Raw genomic sequence first — 14,600 nt, forward strand, 5'->3', positions numbered from 1 at the left:
AGCCTTCTTGCTGTATGTTCCCTATCTCTCCACATAAATCCTAAGGGCCAACATACACTTTACAAATTAATTCCTTTAATGTCCCTTAATTCTTAAATTTTTCTCTTCATTGTCTTCATTACTCTGTTTCACAACTGATTTTTGAGGGCAGCAAGAAAATTCAGGCACTGAAGGAGAATCAGCCTGCCCAGTTCATTACAGCCCCAGCCCTTGGAAAAGCCAGCTCGAGCTAATGAGTGTGACTAATCAATCTGAGAAATTGCCATTTCAGACACTATTCTCTCTTTCTGTCTTGCACAGCCCGCCCAGCTCTTGCTGCTTTGTAAGAGAAGTGACCAAAATCACTGTTCAGCAACACAGCCCTGCTAAAGGAGATGCTTGCCTCTTAGCCCCAATCCCTCTTTACTAGCAGTGTTAGCAGCTAACATCTGGGCAGACGTCCAAACATTTTTTGTAGTTAAGAGCGTGGTCAGTCCCAACATAGAAGTAGGTCAGTAGCTGGATGTGTCCTGCAGCAAGATTTGCTGGAGCTCCCACAACTAAACCAAGTCAGCAGTAGCGTTCTTAGCCTCCATTGAGAATAAACCTCTGAAAAGCAGCATAAATGAGGAGAAAATTTAGATTCTATACTTTTCCTCAGCAGCCTCCAGAGAAAATCCCAGGTTTACAAGATAAAAACATTCTGAAGACTGAAGCAGACCCTCGGCACTCAGCTGCTTCACCGCTACAAACACTGTAGTACAGTTTTAAGGGCAGAAGTCTAATGAGGATGAATGACGTCACTATTTTAATCCTGAAATAACCCTGTGACCTGAAATACTTACTATGCTGTGTGAGCCTGAAGAACTCAGTATCTGACAACGCATATGCTGAGGCATTACTCAGGCAGGGGAAATGGCAGGGGAAATACTAATTCCCACAGAAGAACTCAGTAAGATCAAGTTTTTCAAGCATTATTGGAAGCTGATCAACTTCAGCACGAAGGAACAAACTCATTTTCACAATTAAAAATGGAAGGAGAAAAGGGAATGAACAGCAAGTTTACAACCGATTCTCCTTTTTCTCCCAGGGAGGCTGTGAATGGTGCTTTCATACCCTTCAAAGAGCTGATTCTTAGTCTACTGACAGCAGACTCCTATATATAAACCCTTGTGCTGCTGCTGCCATTCACTTAATGCTTCAGCATTCCTTTAACCTTTATGAGATGCTACTGCAAAGTTCAATCACTTCCTTGTCTGCATTTCATTGTAAGAAAAACTCTAGAACGAGGAGGTTGAATTTTCTGGAATGACAGCAATTCCTGGAAGCAGAGGATGTGAAGAGACGGCTTCCAGATTCATAGGAAGATTAACATTCTTCCCTCTGAGCAAAAGGATCTTTTGACCAGACTGTCTGCAGAAGTTCAGTCTGCCTACACCCAGGTTTGAGACTCTGACATTGCATCTGACTTCTGTCAGTCGTAAACCAATAAAGATGCTACAGACCTGCAAGCGTCACTGAAGGATACTGCAGTACACGTTTGGGCAAGCAGGGTAAGGTAAGAGGAGCACCTCTCCTTTGTGAAGAGTATCTAAGTTGGGATTTATGGACATCTCTCTCCCCTCATCAAGTTCTGCCATATACTCTGAAGCTGACATCACAGACTGCCATTACTTGCTGCAAGCTTGAGAGCAGCTGGAGTGCACATTTGACCCCCCAAGCCCCAGGGCTTGCTCAGAAATGGTATCAGTTATAGCTCTGACACTACACCAGAAAACACTATTTCCAACTAGCATCTTTTCCTATTATCCAGGGGTCAAGTAAGCCCTAAATCCCTCCAGCCTTAGCCACACCAGGGAAACCTTAGCACCTCTTCTCATTCGACTCCTGGCACGGATGGACATGGAAACACAGGCGAGGGAAGGCACAGTGAGAGTGGATGCTGCAAGCACTTACATTCAGGTGGAAGTCTGTTCTTTCTAAAAGCAAGCCTTTCAGTTTTCTTTCTGCTTTCTGCCAAACTAAAGAGGACTCCGTAAACATACTGACGAACTGGCCTATAAAGGAGAGCAGCAGGAGGCAGGTCTTTGTTGGCTTCATCTTCTATAGAAACAGCAACTTTGATTTCACCCTTTGGCAGGAGAGAAAGCAGAAAAAAAGGCAGGTTACAGCCAACAGAAGGGTTGCATGGTAACTCAAGCCAGCTCTAATATTAACCTCAGCTAGTTAACAGAAACCTGCTTCAGTAGTAAAGTAATCTCAGGTAGGTGGAGGTAACGCTGCAGAGCATTACCCTACACTTGCTTTCCTCCAGTAAGTCTCCAGGCTCTGATGATCCCTGTGGCTTTCCTCTTTCTCTGCTCCATCATAGACTTTTTTTTTTTTCTCCTGTCTGGACTATCTGCAGGTGAAGGTTACCTGGTAAATATTAATGTTCAAATATGGATAACATGAAGAGTGAAATGGCACACACGGAAATACAGCAATGTGCTTGTAGACACCCAAAGCATGTGTGAAGCTGCTCTAGATTTCAGACAGTTAAATTAGGAAGCATCCATGCTGCCTAAAACCACCAGCCTGACTTTTTGGGGACAGGCTGTGAAAAAACCACCATGCTGAGAAGGGCTGGTCAAAAACTCTCAACTGGGAGTGCCCTTAACAAGGTTGATCTGGAATGTATCCAACTGAAGACATAGTTTATATTTTATATACATTTTAGGCTTTCTCAGTGAAAAGGAGGAAGGAGCCTTCCACCCTCCTCTCTCAGAACAGCAGCAACATTCTATCTTTCTGTCTCTGCATCCCACCCTGTTAAGACTCTCTTGGAAGATGACCAAGTTCACTGCACTGCTCCCAAGTATCAGCTTGGAATTGCCACAGTGACAAACGAGTGCTTCACTTTAGTACCTTCACTTTGACCTCCTCCCCTCCACTGCAGCTCCCCAAGTGACATGCTGGATGACACCTTGGAGTCAAGTCATGCTGTGGGTGACACCTTGGAGTGATGACACAGGGACACTGCCAGGGTTAACTCAGGCAGTGCTGCTCTAGGTATGAGCCATGTCTAACAGGGCTCTGCAGCATGGCCTGGAACACCCCTCCCGTGCCCATCTCTGCAAGATGCTGTCACTCAACACCAAGACACCAGTCAGTGTACACATGGCAACTCAGGTAAGACTGATTTTCTTCTGCAGCCATCTCCAGATGGACTTAGGGGATTCTGTCCCTTGACTCTGCGTTTGTGAGACACCACTTCCTATAGTGCCTCCAGCTCTGGTGTCCCCAGCATAAGAGTGACATAAATCTGTTAGAACGAGTCCAAAGGAGGGCCACAAAGATGATCCAGGGGGGCTGGAACACCTCTGCTCTGTGTCCTCTGTGAGGACAGGCTGAGGGAGCTGGGGTTGTTCAGCCTGGAGAAGAGAAGGCTCTGGAGGGACTTCAGAGCACCCTTCCAATAGCTGAAAGGATCCTACAGGAAGGCTTCAGAGGGACTTTTTACAAGTGTCCAGCAACAGGACAAGGGGAAATGGATTTCAATTGAAGGAGAAGGAGAATAGGTTTAGATTGGATCTTAAAAAGAAATTCTTCACTACAAGGGTGCCAAGACTCTGGAATGCATTGTCCGAAGAGGCTGTGGATGCCCCCTGGAGATGATGGAGATAGGGCTACAAGGATGATCAGAGGGCTGGAGCACCTCTCCTATGAGGACAGACAGAGAGTTGGGGCTGTTCAGTCTGGAGAAAAGAAGGCTCCGAGGAGGCCTTCCAGTATCTGAAGGGGGCTACAAGAAAGCTGGGGAGGGACTTTTTAGGATCTCAGGTAGTGACAGGACTGGGGGGAATGGAATAAAGCTGGAAGTGGGGAGATTCAGACTGGACATGAGGAAGAAGTTCTTCCCCATGAGAGTGGTGAGAGCCTGGAATGGGTTGTCCAGGGAGGTGGTTGAGGCTCCATCCCTGGAGGTGTTTAAGGCCAGGCTGGATGAGGCTCTGGCCAGCCTGATCTAGTGTGAGGTGTCCCTGCCCATGGCAGGGGTTTGGAACTGGCTGATCCTTGTGGTCCCTTCCAACCCTGACTGATTCTATAATCCTGTGTTCAAGGCTAGGTTGGATGGGACCTTGAGCAACCTAGGCTAGCTGAGAGGCATCCCTGCCTATGACAGAGGGGTTGGATTAGATGATCTCTAAGGTCTCCTCCAGCCTAAGCCCTTCTATGATTTGATGACTTCCCTGTTGCTAAAGGGTTTCTCAAATAGGGCCATCTAAAGCATTCCCCACTGTGCAGTATGATACAGCACGTTGGGCAGGAGTACTGACCTGCTTGAAGGTAGGAACGTTCTACAGAGGGACCTGGCCAGGATGGATAGATGGGCAGGGGCCAACCATGTGAGGTTCAACAAGGGCAAGTGCTAGGTCTTACACCTGGGTTACAACAACCCCATGAGCACTCCAGACTTAGGAATGAGTGGCTGGAAAGATGGATGCCCAGCAGAACAGGACCTGGGGGTGCTGCCTGACAGCGACTGAACATGAGCCAGGGAGTGCCCAGGTGGCCAAGAAGGCCACCAGCAGCCTCACCTGAATCACCAATGGTGTGGGCAGCAGGAGCAGGGCAGAGATTGTCCCCCTGTACTCAGCACAGGTGCAGTGACACCTTGAGCACTGGGTTCAGCTCTGGGCCCTTCACTCCAAGGAGGACACTGAGGGCTGGAAAGGTCCAGAGAAGGGCAACAAAGCTGGGGAAGGGTCTGGAGAACACGGCTGGTGAGGAGCAGCTGAGGGAGCTGGAGGTGTTTAGTCTGGAGAAGAGGAGGCTCCCTGAGAGGAGGCTGCAGTGTGGTGGGGCTTGGTCTCTTCTCCCTAGTGACAAGTGATAGAATGAGAGGAAATGGCCTCAAGTTACACCAGGAGAGGTTTAGGTTGGACATGAGAAGAAACTTCTTCACTGAAATGGTTCTCAAACACTGGAACAGGCTGCCCAGGACAGTGGTGGGAGTCCCCATCAGTGGAGCTGTTTAAAAGCCATGTAGAAATGTTGCTGAGGGACATAGTTAAGGATGACTCAATCAGTGCTGGGTTGGACTTGAGGACTAGGGGAGTAAAGTCCCTCCCATAGCAAGGGAAGATCAGGTTTGGGACCACCTGAACATACACAAGTCTATGGAACCTGATGAGATGCATCCCAGAGTCCCGAGGGAATTGGCTGATGGGAGTTGCCAAGCTCCTCTCCATGATATCTGAACAGTCCTGGCAGTCAGGTGAAGCCCCTGGAGACTGAAGGGACACACCCCACCCATCATTAAGAAAGGCAGAAAGGAGGATCCTGGGAGCTACCAAACTGTCAGCCTCAACTCTGTGCCTGGGAAGATCATGGAGCAGATCCTCCTGGAAGCTCTGCTAAGGCCCATGGAGGACAGGGAGGTGACAGGAGACAGTCAGCATGGCTTCAGCAGGGGCAGGCCCTGCCTGTGCAATCCAGGGGCTTCCTACCGTGGGGTGACTACATCAGTGGACAAGGGAAGACCAACAGGTGTCACCTGTCTGGACTTCTGCAAGGCCTCTGACGCAGTTCCCCACAACACCCTTCTCTCTGAGTACAGGAGATGGGGGGAGAGTTGGATTTCATGGGCGGACTGTTCAGTGGATAAGGAATGGGCTGGATGGTGGCATCCAGAGGGTAGTGGTCAACAGCTCAATGTCCAGGTAAAGATGGGTGACAAGTGGTGTTCTCAAGGGTCTGTACTGGGACTAGTGCTGGTCAGTATCTTCACCAGTGCTACAGACAGTAGAACTGAGGCACCATCAACTAGTCTGCAGATGACATCAAACTGAGTGGAGTGGTTGACATGACTGAGGGACAGGATGGGTGCTGTGCAGAGGGACCTGCACAGGCTGGAGAGGTGGCTGAGGAGAATCTCATGAGGTTCCATAAAGCAAAGTGCAAGGACCTGCACTCAGCTTGGGGCAATCTTTGGTACCAATTCAGGCTGGGAGATGATGAGATTGAGAATAGCCCTGCAGAAGGACTTGGGGGCTCTGGTGGGTGAGAAGCTGGACAGGAGCCAGCAACAGGCACTGACAGCACAGAGGGCCAATGGCATCCAAAGCAGTGTGGCCAGCAGATCAAGAGAGGTGACTGCCCCTCTGCTCTGCTGAGGCCTCACCCAGAGTGTTGTGTCCAGTTCTGGTGCCTCCAGCTCAAGAAGGACATAGGGCTGCTGGAGTGAGTCCTGAGGAGCCCTTGAAAATGATCAGAGAGCTGGAGAACCTCTCCTATGGGGACAGGCTGAGAGCTGGGGCTGTTCAGCATGGAGAAGAGAAGGCTCCAGGGAGACCTTAGAGCAGCCTTCCAGTACCTGAAAGGGCTCCAGGAGGGCTGGGGAGGCATTTTTGACAAGGGTTGGGAGTGACAGGATGAGGGACAATGGTTTTGAGCTGGAAGAGGGGAGATGGAGACTGGAGATGAGAAAGAAATTCTTGACAGTGAGGGTGGGGAGACACTGGACAGGTTGTGGATACCTCATCCCTGCAAGTGCTTAAGACCAGGCTGGACGAGGCTTTGAGCAACCTGGGCTGGTGGGAGGTGTGCCTGCCCATGGCAGGGGGGCTTGCAACTTCCAACTCAAGCCATTCTGTGATTCTATGATCTTAAATGTCTCTTCCAACCTGAATGATTCCATGACTCTATGATGGCTCTGCAGGCAGTGAAGAGAGCCAGCCCATCAATGGGCTTCACACCTTCTGATTCGTCTCCACTTTCCTTTTTATGGATTCCAGACCCCCACCTCCAGTACTTTTTGTCCTGAAGTGGATTTTTAAGACAAATCCAAGTTGAGAGGAATGTGGACAGTGCCATTTTGCTGAATGCTGAACAGGTTTGAGGTTTGTACTAAGTGCTTTGAACACTGAAGAGGAAGAAGACTGAAGTTGTCTCATTTTGGGACTAATCTCTTTGCACTTGAAAGGAACAAACTTAATGTCTTTGGAGACTGGATGAAGTCAAATCCAGATGTGCAGGAATACCAACTGCTCTGGCTCCTTCCTGGTTCTGCATGAAGCAGTCTTCAGCAGCTTCCAGACACACTGAGGCAGGCTGTAACTGCCTCTCCCTGTGAGAAGCTGCCTCATTGCCTTCTAAGGCATCCTCACATGGCCATTTGGGTAATTTTTTTTACTGAACACTCTGAGCAGACCAAGGGTCCTAAAGCTGTGTGAAAATGCTTGTAAGCTCACCTGGCACCTCAAAGTAAACCAAATCTGGAAGCAGGTAAAACAGCCAATTCCCTTCCTCCCTCCCTTCCCCCACCAGGCAAAAAAAGCCATCAGAGATGTTCTGCCAAACTACAAACCACCACCAACTCAGAACATCTCTGGAATGCCATTTTAGGACTAGACAAAGGAGATTTCTTACAGCTACTATGCTTCCATCAGGGCTAGCTACCAGGGATGGGAGGGAGGGAGCAGACTGTGAGGGAAAACAATCTAAGCATGTTTGAACTCTGAAAATAGCAAAGCCTTGGCACAGGCACCAAAGCACACAGGCAGGAGTTTTCAGATGGACTCTATAAAAAACACAGACACAGATGCACAGATGTAAAAATATCTCCATCCAGGCAGGAAAAAGGATTCCTCTTGTAAGTAAACATTTCAAATCCACAATCACCTCACATTTACTGCAAGAGTTACCAGCCCAAATCAGTGCTTAGGAAACGGGGAAATATTGGCAGAAGCTCTGAAATGGCCCAAACCCTCCAAGCAGGATGAGAGCTGTGAAGTTGTGCTGCCCTTCAGCAGATGCAATTATCTCTCCAGAATCATGAGTGCACAGAAGAGAACTTTACATTGCCATACCTTGGTTAGGACATGAAAGATGTAAGGATACATTAACCCCTTCTTGTGCCTGTGTTCTGCCACTCTTAATACTTCAGGTGCTACAGGAGGTAATGGAGGGGTAGTAATATCCATGTGGTTTCTGGTGGGCATTGACAACAGGCAGGGGATTTGTGGATTACTGCTTTGATTCCCTTTGACATCAGCTGCCTGACTTCCTGAAGAAGCACTAGAGGAACCTTCTACCTGTAAGAGAACACACAAAATGCAGAGGTTTTCAATGCATGCAGAAACAGGCCAGGAGATCAGCCAAGAGAAACAGCACTTTCCCTCTTCACCTACAACTTAAATAGGACATCTTCACCTCATGGGTGAACCAGGGCAGTGACTGGGCCCCTGTACTGAGCAATGGTGAGGCCACACTCTGAATACTGGGGTTCAGTTTTGGGCCACTCACTGCAAGAAGGACACTGAGGTGCTGGAGCAGGTCCAGACAAGGGCAGCAAAGCTGGGGAAGGGTCTGGAGAACAGGGCTGGGGAGGAGCAGCTGAGGGAACTGGGCATGTTAAGTCTGGAGAAGAGGAGGCTGAGGGAAGACAGCTACCTGAAAGGAGATTGAAGCCAGGTTGGGGTTGGTCTCTTCCCTCTGCTAAGAAGTTGCCTCAAGTTGCACCGGGGGAGGTTTAGGTTGGGCATCAGAAGAAGCATCTTCCCTGAAAGAGCTCTCAAAGCCTGGCACAGGCTGCCCAGAGAGGTGGTTGAATCCCCACCCCTGGAGATGTTTCCCAGAGGCAGAGCTGTGGTGCTGAGGGCCATGGTTTAGCCCCAGCCTTGGTAGAGTTGAGCTTGGTTGGACTGGATGAGCTTAAAGGACTTTTCCAACCCAAATGGTTCAGTGATTTTCTGATTCTCAGCTGTACCTATAATGCATGATCCAAAGCTGGCTTTGGGTGGAAAATGGAAACTTTCAGCCATAGTTTGCATTTTAAGCAGACAAAGAGGATGTGACCAAAAGATGCTATTTTATAGCTGGAAATCTTTATTTCATTTACAAAAATGAAAATACACAAAAGAAAGGGTTAAAAGCTGCAAAGGAAAACACTGCTAACACAGTCTGGGATGTTGTGATGAACAGCTGAGCTATCATAGCTCTAGTCAAACTCTATTATATTATCAAATATGGCTTTATCAGTTTAAAGACTTTTGTCCCTGTCTTCTATTACCCCAACAACTAAAGGTGAGTGATAGGGGACCACAAAGAGGAGTTTACAGATCTGCCAGTTCCTGGGAGCAGAGAAGGAATATGGCCAAACCTCCCCCCATCTGCAATGCTTGCCCTGTTTGAATGACAAGGTGCCTCCTGGATCTGCTCCAGCCATGCTCAGACATCTTAGGAACTACCACAGGTGGGTTTTTTCTTTAGCAGTATACATTCCCTCCCAGATGAGATGAGCCTACCTTTGTCATACATAATCATGCCAAGAGACAACTATGAGCACAGAGTTTTGACAACGAAATCAGGTTGAGAGAAGTGTCAAGACTGCTGCTACCTGCCTGATCTGTGCTGCTTTCAGCACTTGAAGTTAACTCAGCAATTCACAGTGCTCGTTCAGCTGCAATCTTCAGGGAAGATTTCTTTTAATCATTAATATCTTACCTCTCTAGGAAACTAGCTCATCTACAAAATGTACTTAGAATCCTCCCTGTCATGCTTCACGGGTGCAACTGTCTGCTACTAGTGAAGGCTGAAGAAGTGGTTTTATAGTAAAAAAGAAAAAGGCAAGTAAAACTCAGAAGTATTTACATATTACAGTGGATGGACTTCAGTTGGACTGCATGCATGCACCTAAAGGAAGGTTTCACCACTGCCTGTCTAGCTCTAATCCTGAAGACAGGCAGCCAGGCAAGCCATGCAGCAGCTCCCACCCACCCCATCATCCAGCTCTAGGGAAGGCCCTGCTGCTGCTCTGGCTTCTCTCCCTCCCCAAGACACAGTGCTGTGCAGCACATGCAGGGCTGTAGCTGGCACCCAGCAGGCTTCACACCCAGCCTGAAATGCCAAGAAGAAAGGAATGGAATAGGTCAAATCAGCATTTGCATAGGGTGAGTGATCTGCAGGCACATACAACGGCATGTATCCTATGGGGTGTAGTCTGAAAAACAAGAACCACTGCTGATGAACTCAGCAGCTTGATATTCCAAGCACAAAGCCCAACTTCACTGGAATTTCTATGCCAAAGGTACAGGGAAAATGCTCTGTTTGTCTGCAGTGTAAGGAACTTGTGAGTGCCTTTCTGACACAGAAGTAAGAGCTGGTGTGCAGCGTGCAGTTCCATCACAGAGGTGCAGCAATGTTAGGTGCAAATGCTTTGAATGTTCTTTCCAAACATGGCTCAGATCTGGAACACAGACCATCACACACCAGACAATGGCTTTAAACCATGAAGAAACTGAATGGTATAATGGTGAGTCTTTATCAAGGGCTTAGTTTTCCCATCCTTAGTTTAGGAGCAAAACATTCTAACTGGTCCCACAGACCTACTTTAATATGCATCGTGTGGCATTCACACCAGGCGGTTACAAAAAGACTTTTATTCCTCAGCTGAGCTTTAATAAGGGAATACAAATATAGGCTGGGTGAGGAGGGGCTCAAGAGCAGCCTTGAGAAGGACTTGGGAGTGTTAGTTGATGAAAAACTCCCCAGCAATGGCTGCTGACAGCCCAGCAGGCAGCTGTGTGCTGGGCTGCATCCAAAGCAGGGAGAGCAGCAGCACAGGGAGGGGATTCTGCCCCTCTGCTCTGCTCTGCTCAGACCCCACCTGCAGCACTGCCTGCAGTTCTGGGGCCCACAGCACAAGAAGGACCTGGAGCTGCTGGAGTGGGTCCAGAGGAGGCTACAAAGATGATCAGAGACTGGAGAACCTCCCCTATGAGGAGAGGCTGAGATAGGTGGGGCTGTTCAGCCTGCAGAAGAGAAGGCTCCAGGGAGACCTTAGAGGAGCCTTCCAGTACCTGAAGGGGCTCCAGGAAAGCTGGGGAGGGACTTCTGACAAGGGCTGGGAGTGACAGGACAAGAGGGAATGGATTGAAGCTTGAGGAAGGCAGATTCAGACTGGATATTAGGAAGAAATTCTTTCCAGCGAGTGTGGTGAGACACTGGAACAGGTTGCCCAGGGAGGCTGTGGATGCCTCCTCCCCGGAGATGTTCAAGGTCAGGCTGGATGTGGCCTTGAGCAGCCTGGGGGAGTGGGAGGTGTCCTGTCCATGGCAGGGGGGTTGGAACTGAATGATCTTTAAGGTCCCTTGCAACCCAACCCTTTCCATGACTCTATGAGTAACAGTCTGTAGCTAACACCACAATGTGTTAGAGCTGTTCTGACTGCACTGCAGGTTGCAGGCCATGGAGTCTGTGTGCTCAGACCCTGAGACTTACAAAAGATCGAAAGAATGCCCTGCTGCAAACATGGGCAGCAATATCTGAGCACGACTGTTAAGTTAACCTTAATTGGTTCCTATTTTATATCTAAACCTTTCTAACACATTCTGTTTCATTTTCTCCTTTATGTATATGCTACAACAATGCTCCTTGCAAAAATTCTTCCTGTGCTTTCAAGCTGTTGCTCTGGAATTCACAACAATGCAGACAAGTTCATACTAAACCCTACAGACCAATATTGAACATTCTACTCCGAGTTTGCTGAGTTTAATACAAAAGAGCAAATTGTGGTGTCTGGAACTGAAGGAATTACCTTTGTTTGGTCTCCCAGCTCTCCACGCGTTTGACTTTCTGACTGGGCTCCCGTTTTCTCCCAGCCTATTTTGTTCCCACTGACATGGCTGAAGGACAACAGAAAGAAAAACAGTCAAGTATCAGAGGGCTGTCTGAGATAAGGTGGGAATGAGTCCTTGGTGACTTATCAGAACTACTGGCCAGACTCTGATTTCAAGGGATGCTATGTACTAGAAAAGCCACTTTGTAGGATTCTCTTCAAGACTCCAGTCCTGACCCTTAGCCCGTGTCAACAGGTGGCCCGTATTTAAAAGCTGTGTATTACTAAAGACTAAATAATGTTCAGGCAGGAAAAAGCCCTGAGTGAACTTTTAAATATCTGTCGCTGTGCCAAGAATTTCCCTCAGTTAGGAGATTGTCTCTCCAAACTGCAACATACAGGACACTGTTCAGGTCTGCTTCTGAATTTATTCTCATCTATTGATACAATGCAGAAGGCAACTCTAAAACAGCCTGAAAAAAAGATCTGCTCCTTTTTTTTCTGAAACAGGCACATTTCCAGTTCCATGGTGCATGGAAGCCATGCACATTTACCTGCTTCACTAAGCAAGACGTGGTATTATTTAAAGACTGCATCCCAAAGCTAAGTCCAAGCCATGTGTAGAACCACAGGCACATCCAGTAGTAACACACACTGTCACAGACAACCACAGACTTCCAGGGGCAATCACAGACCTCCTAAAGCCCCAGGCTTTGATTCTCACACAGCAAGCCACTACCCCTGACAAGACAAAGGTAAATCCAAACTGTCTTCTCTTCAAATTTCCTTTTTCTAGGTCAGGGAGCGGTAATTACATGAAAGTCTGCACAACTTTATTGCTAAGGGCAGAGACAGGATCTGGTGGAAGTCAGAAATACTTCAAGTAAGCAGGCACATGAACAGAACAGAACAAAACCAACTTTACTGCTTTGCTCCAAACTCAGCCTGTCCATGAGGGCTCTTGGTCACTGCTCTAAATGGTGAAGCTGTGACATTCACAGCAGCAGTCCTTCCAAAGCCCCAACATCCCCACATTTTACCAGGGTAAACAGCACAACACCCAGTGAAGGTTCACTGCTCTTTGCTACTGAAATGTTGATGAATTACACTGTTAATTAGGAACTTCTCTTACACTAAGTAAAGAACTCCAGGGCTTTATGACATTTACCAACATCTCACTCACTCCTTTCAATAGAAGAGAAGGGAAGGAGTGGAGAAACACCCAACACTATTTGGGTGTGGATTTCTGCTCGGTAAGAAACCAGCAGAGGTGACCTGAGTGAACCATGGGGGGGTGTTTGCAGTCACAGTGACCTACACCTCTCTTTTTCTCAGTCTATCCCATTACCAATTTTCAGGTTTCTTACTTTCAGGATACTGGCAAATGACTCTGACAGCAGATTGATGTAACAGAAGCTGAGCAAGCAAACATCCTCGTGAAGAACTTACTTCACTGCACCACCATTGCCTTCATCGTTGTCAGAGGAGGAGGATGTAGAAGAGGCAGGGAAATAGGTTGAATCCACATGGTTAGGGCTGCCACTCTGAGCTGGGTTGATCGGAGAGGACCGCTCATACAATGGTGTATGCTTTCCTTCGTGAGGAATGTTACTGTAGTTGTTCTGCTCAGAAAGACTTTTTCCACCTGTTTCCAAGGTGATGGCTGGCTCAGAGAGACTGTATGGGTATGGACCCTGACCTTGGGCCCCACCCTGATTGGACATCTGCTGGGCCTAAAAGAAAGTGATGGTTCTTAAGTGAAGGGTAGAAAATTTTGTTGTTGGTAGAGAATTTTGTTGTTTCACAACAAAATGCAGCATTTGATCAAGTGGCATTTTCCAAAGGTGCAACATTAAATCTCAGCCATCTTGGACATCTATAGAAGTCTGTAGCATCACTGTAGCTCCAGACTTAAAATTCCATCAGTGAACCCACCTAGGTTTTAATGTGATGAGTACATAGGCTTCTCCCAAGGAGAAGGGCAGAGGGCTATACTTACCACAGGTTTTGCTTGTAGTGAGGTCTGTGGAATGTTAAGCATCTGAGAAGGAACATATGGTGGCACTATCCCAGGCATACCAAACTGATTTGGTCTGGCTGCTGTAGCGTGAATAGGGAGGAGGAAGCAAAAAAAAAAAAAAAAAAAAAAAAAGAGAGAGAGAAGAAAAAACCCAAACACTCATGAAAACGTTCAGTATTTGACACAAACGTTACCCTTTTTATCCTCTTGCTTCTATGGTTTATTTATTCTTCTTCTGTTAGCATTACTGTTTCCTAGTATGCCTTCAAGTCAGTTTTATTCATTCTTGCCTTTTAATGAAAGTATTTGTAGCTTGTGAAGTCTATTTTACTTGTCTTGCCTTGTCTCAGTGCTTTGTATTTCTCATTACTGCACATTTTTGTTCTACCTGGAAATCAAAGGAAGCTTGAAAGAAAAAAATCCCAAGAGATGTCACAATGAAGGAGCCAGCACCAACTGTGTCATACAGACACACAGTGCTGGCATTTTGAATCGTTTGAGTATCTGACCTAGGGTAGCCTTAATGCCATCTAATGCAGGGCTTTGTAAATAAAGACACTCCAGCCCCTCCCCCAAAGATTAAAACTAAATCTGTATGAGTATAGCAAGCTGGGAACTGAAAACTCTAGAAATCTGCGCTCAAATCACGTTTCCTTCTTACGAATAAGGTACGTGTAGTAAATCCTGTGAGAACACAGTTCTTTTGTAAGCCTTGAGAATCACAGAATGGGATGGGTTGGAAGGGACCTCCAAAGCTCATCCAGCCCAACCCTCTCTGCAGTCAGCAGGGACATCCTCAACTAGAGATCAGGTTGCTCCCTGGGCAACCTGTTCCATCATCTGCAATGCCAGAATGATTTAGGGCTGCAAGTTAACTCGGTGTGTTACGACATCAAAAAAGTAATCAAAGACTACAAATGGATTTCTCAAACATGTCAAGTAAGCCCAGCTTACTTGAACGGGAAATGTGGTTCATGGGATAAAGCTATTAGGAAACTT

General features: G+C 47.4%; 1 protein-coding gene across 6 annotated transcripts in view; it reads right to left on the reverse strand.

The window, feature by feature from the left end:
* Nucleotides 1-14,600, reverse strand: part of FAM120A (family with sequence similarity 120A) — a 59,826-nt gene that overhangs the window by 23,188 nt on the left and 22,038 nt on the right. For 5 of the 6 annotated variants that reach the window (XM_054387672.1, XM_054387670.1, XM_054387668.1 and 2 more), the window contains exons 6-10: nucleotides 13,581-13,681; nucleotides 13,031-13,314; nucleotides 11,561-11,648; nucleotides 7,833-8,057; nucleotides 1,936-2,110 (exon numbers count right to left, since the gene is read on the reverse strand). In XM_054387672.1, coding sequence (XP_054243647.1) covers nucleotides 1,936-2,110; nucleotides 7,833-8,057; nucleotides 11,561-11,648; nucleotides 13,031-13,314; nucleotides 13,581-13,681 — 873 coding nt within the window. The remainder of the gene's footprint in view (nucleotides 1-1,935; nucleotides 2,111-7,832; nucleotides 8,058-11,560; nucleotides 11,649-13,030; nucleotides 13,315-13,580; nucleotides 13,682-14,600) is intronic. The other variant, XM_054387671.1, reaches the window with a different exon arrangement.

Source organism: Indicator indicator, chromosome 15, assembly GCF_027791375.1.
Source record: "Indicator indicator isolate 239-I01 chromosome 15, UM_Iind_1.1, whole genome shotgun sequence".
In the NCBI taxonomy this organism is placed as follows: domain Eukaryota; kingdom Metazoa; phylum Chordata; class Aves; order Piciformes; family Indicatoridae; genus Indicator; species Indicator indicator.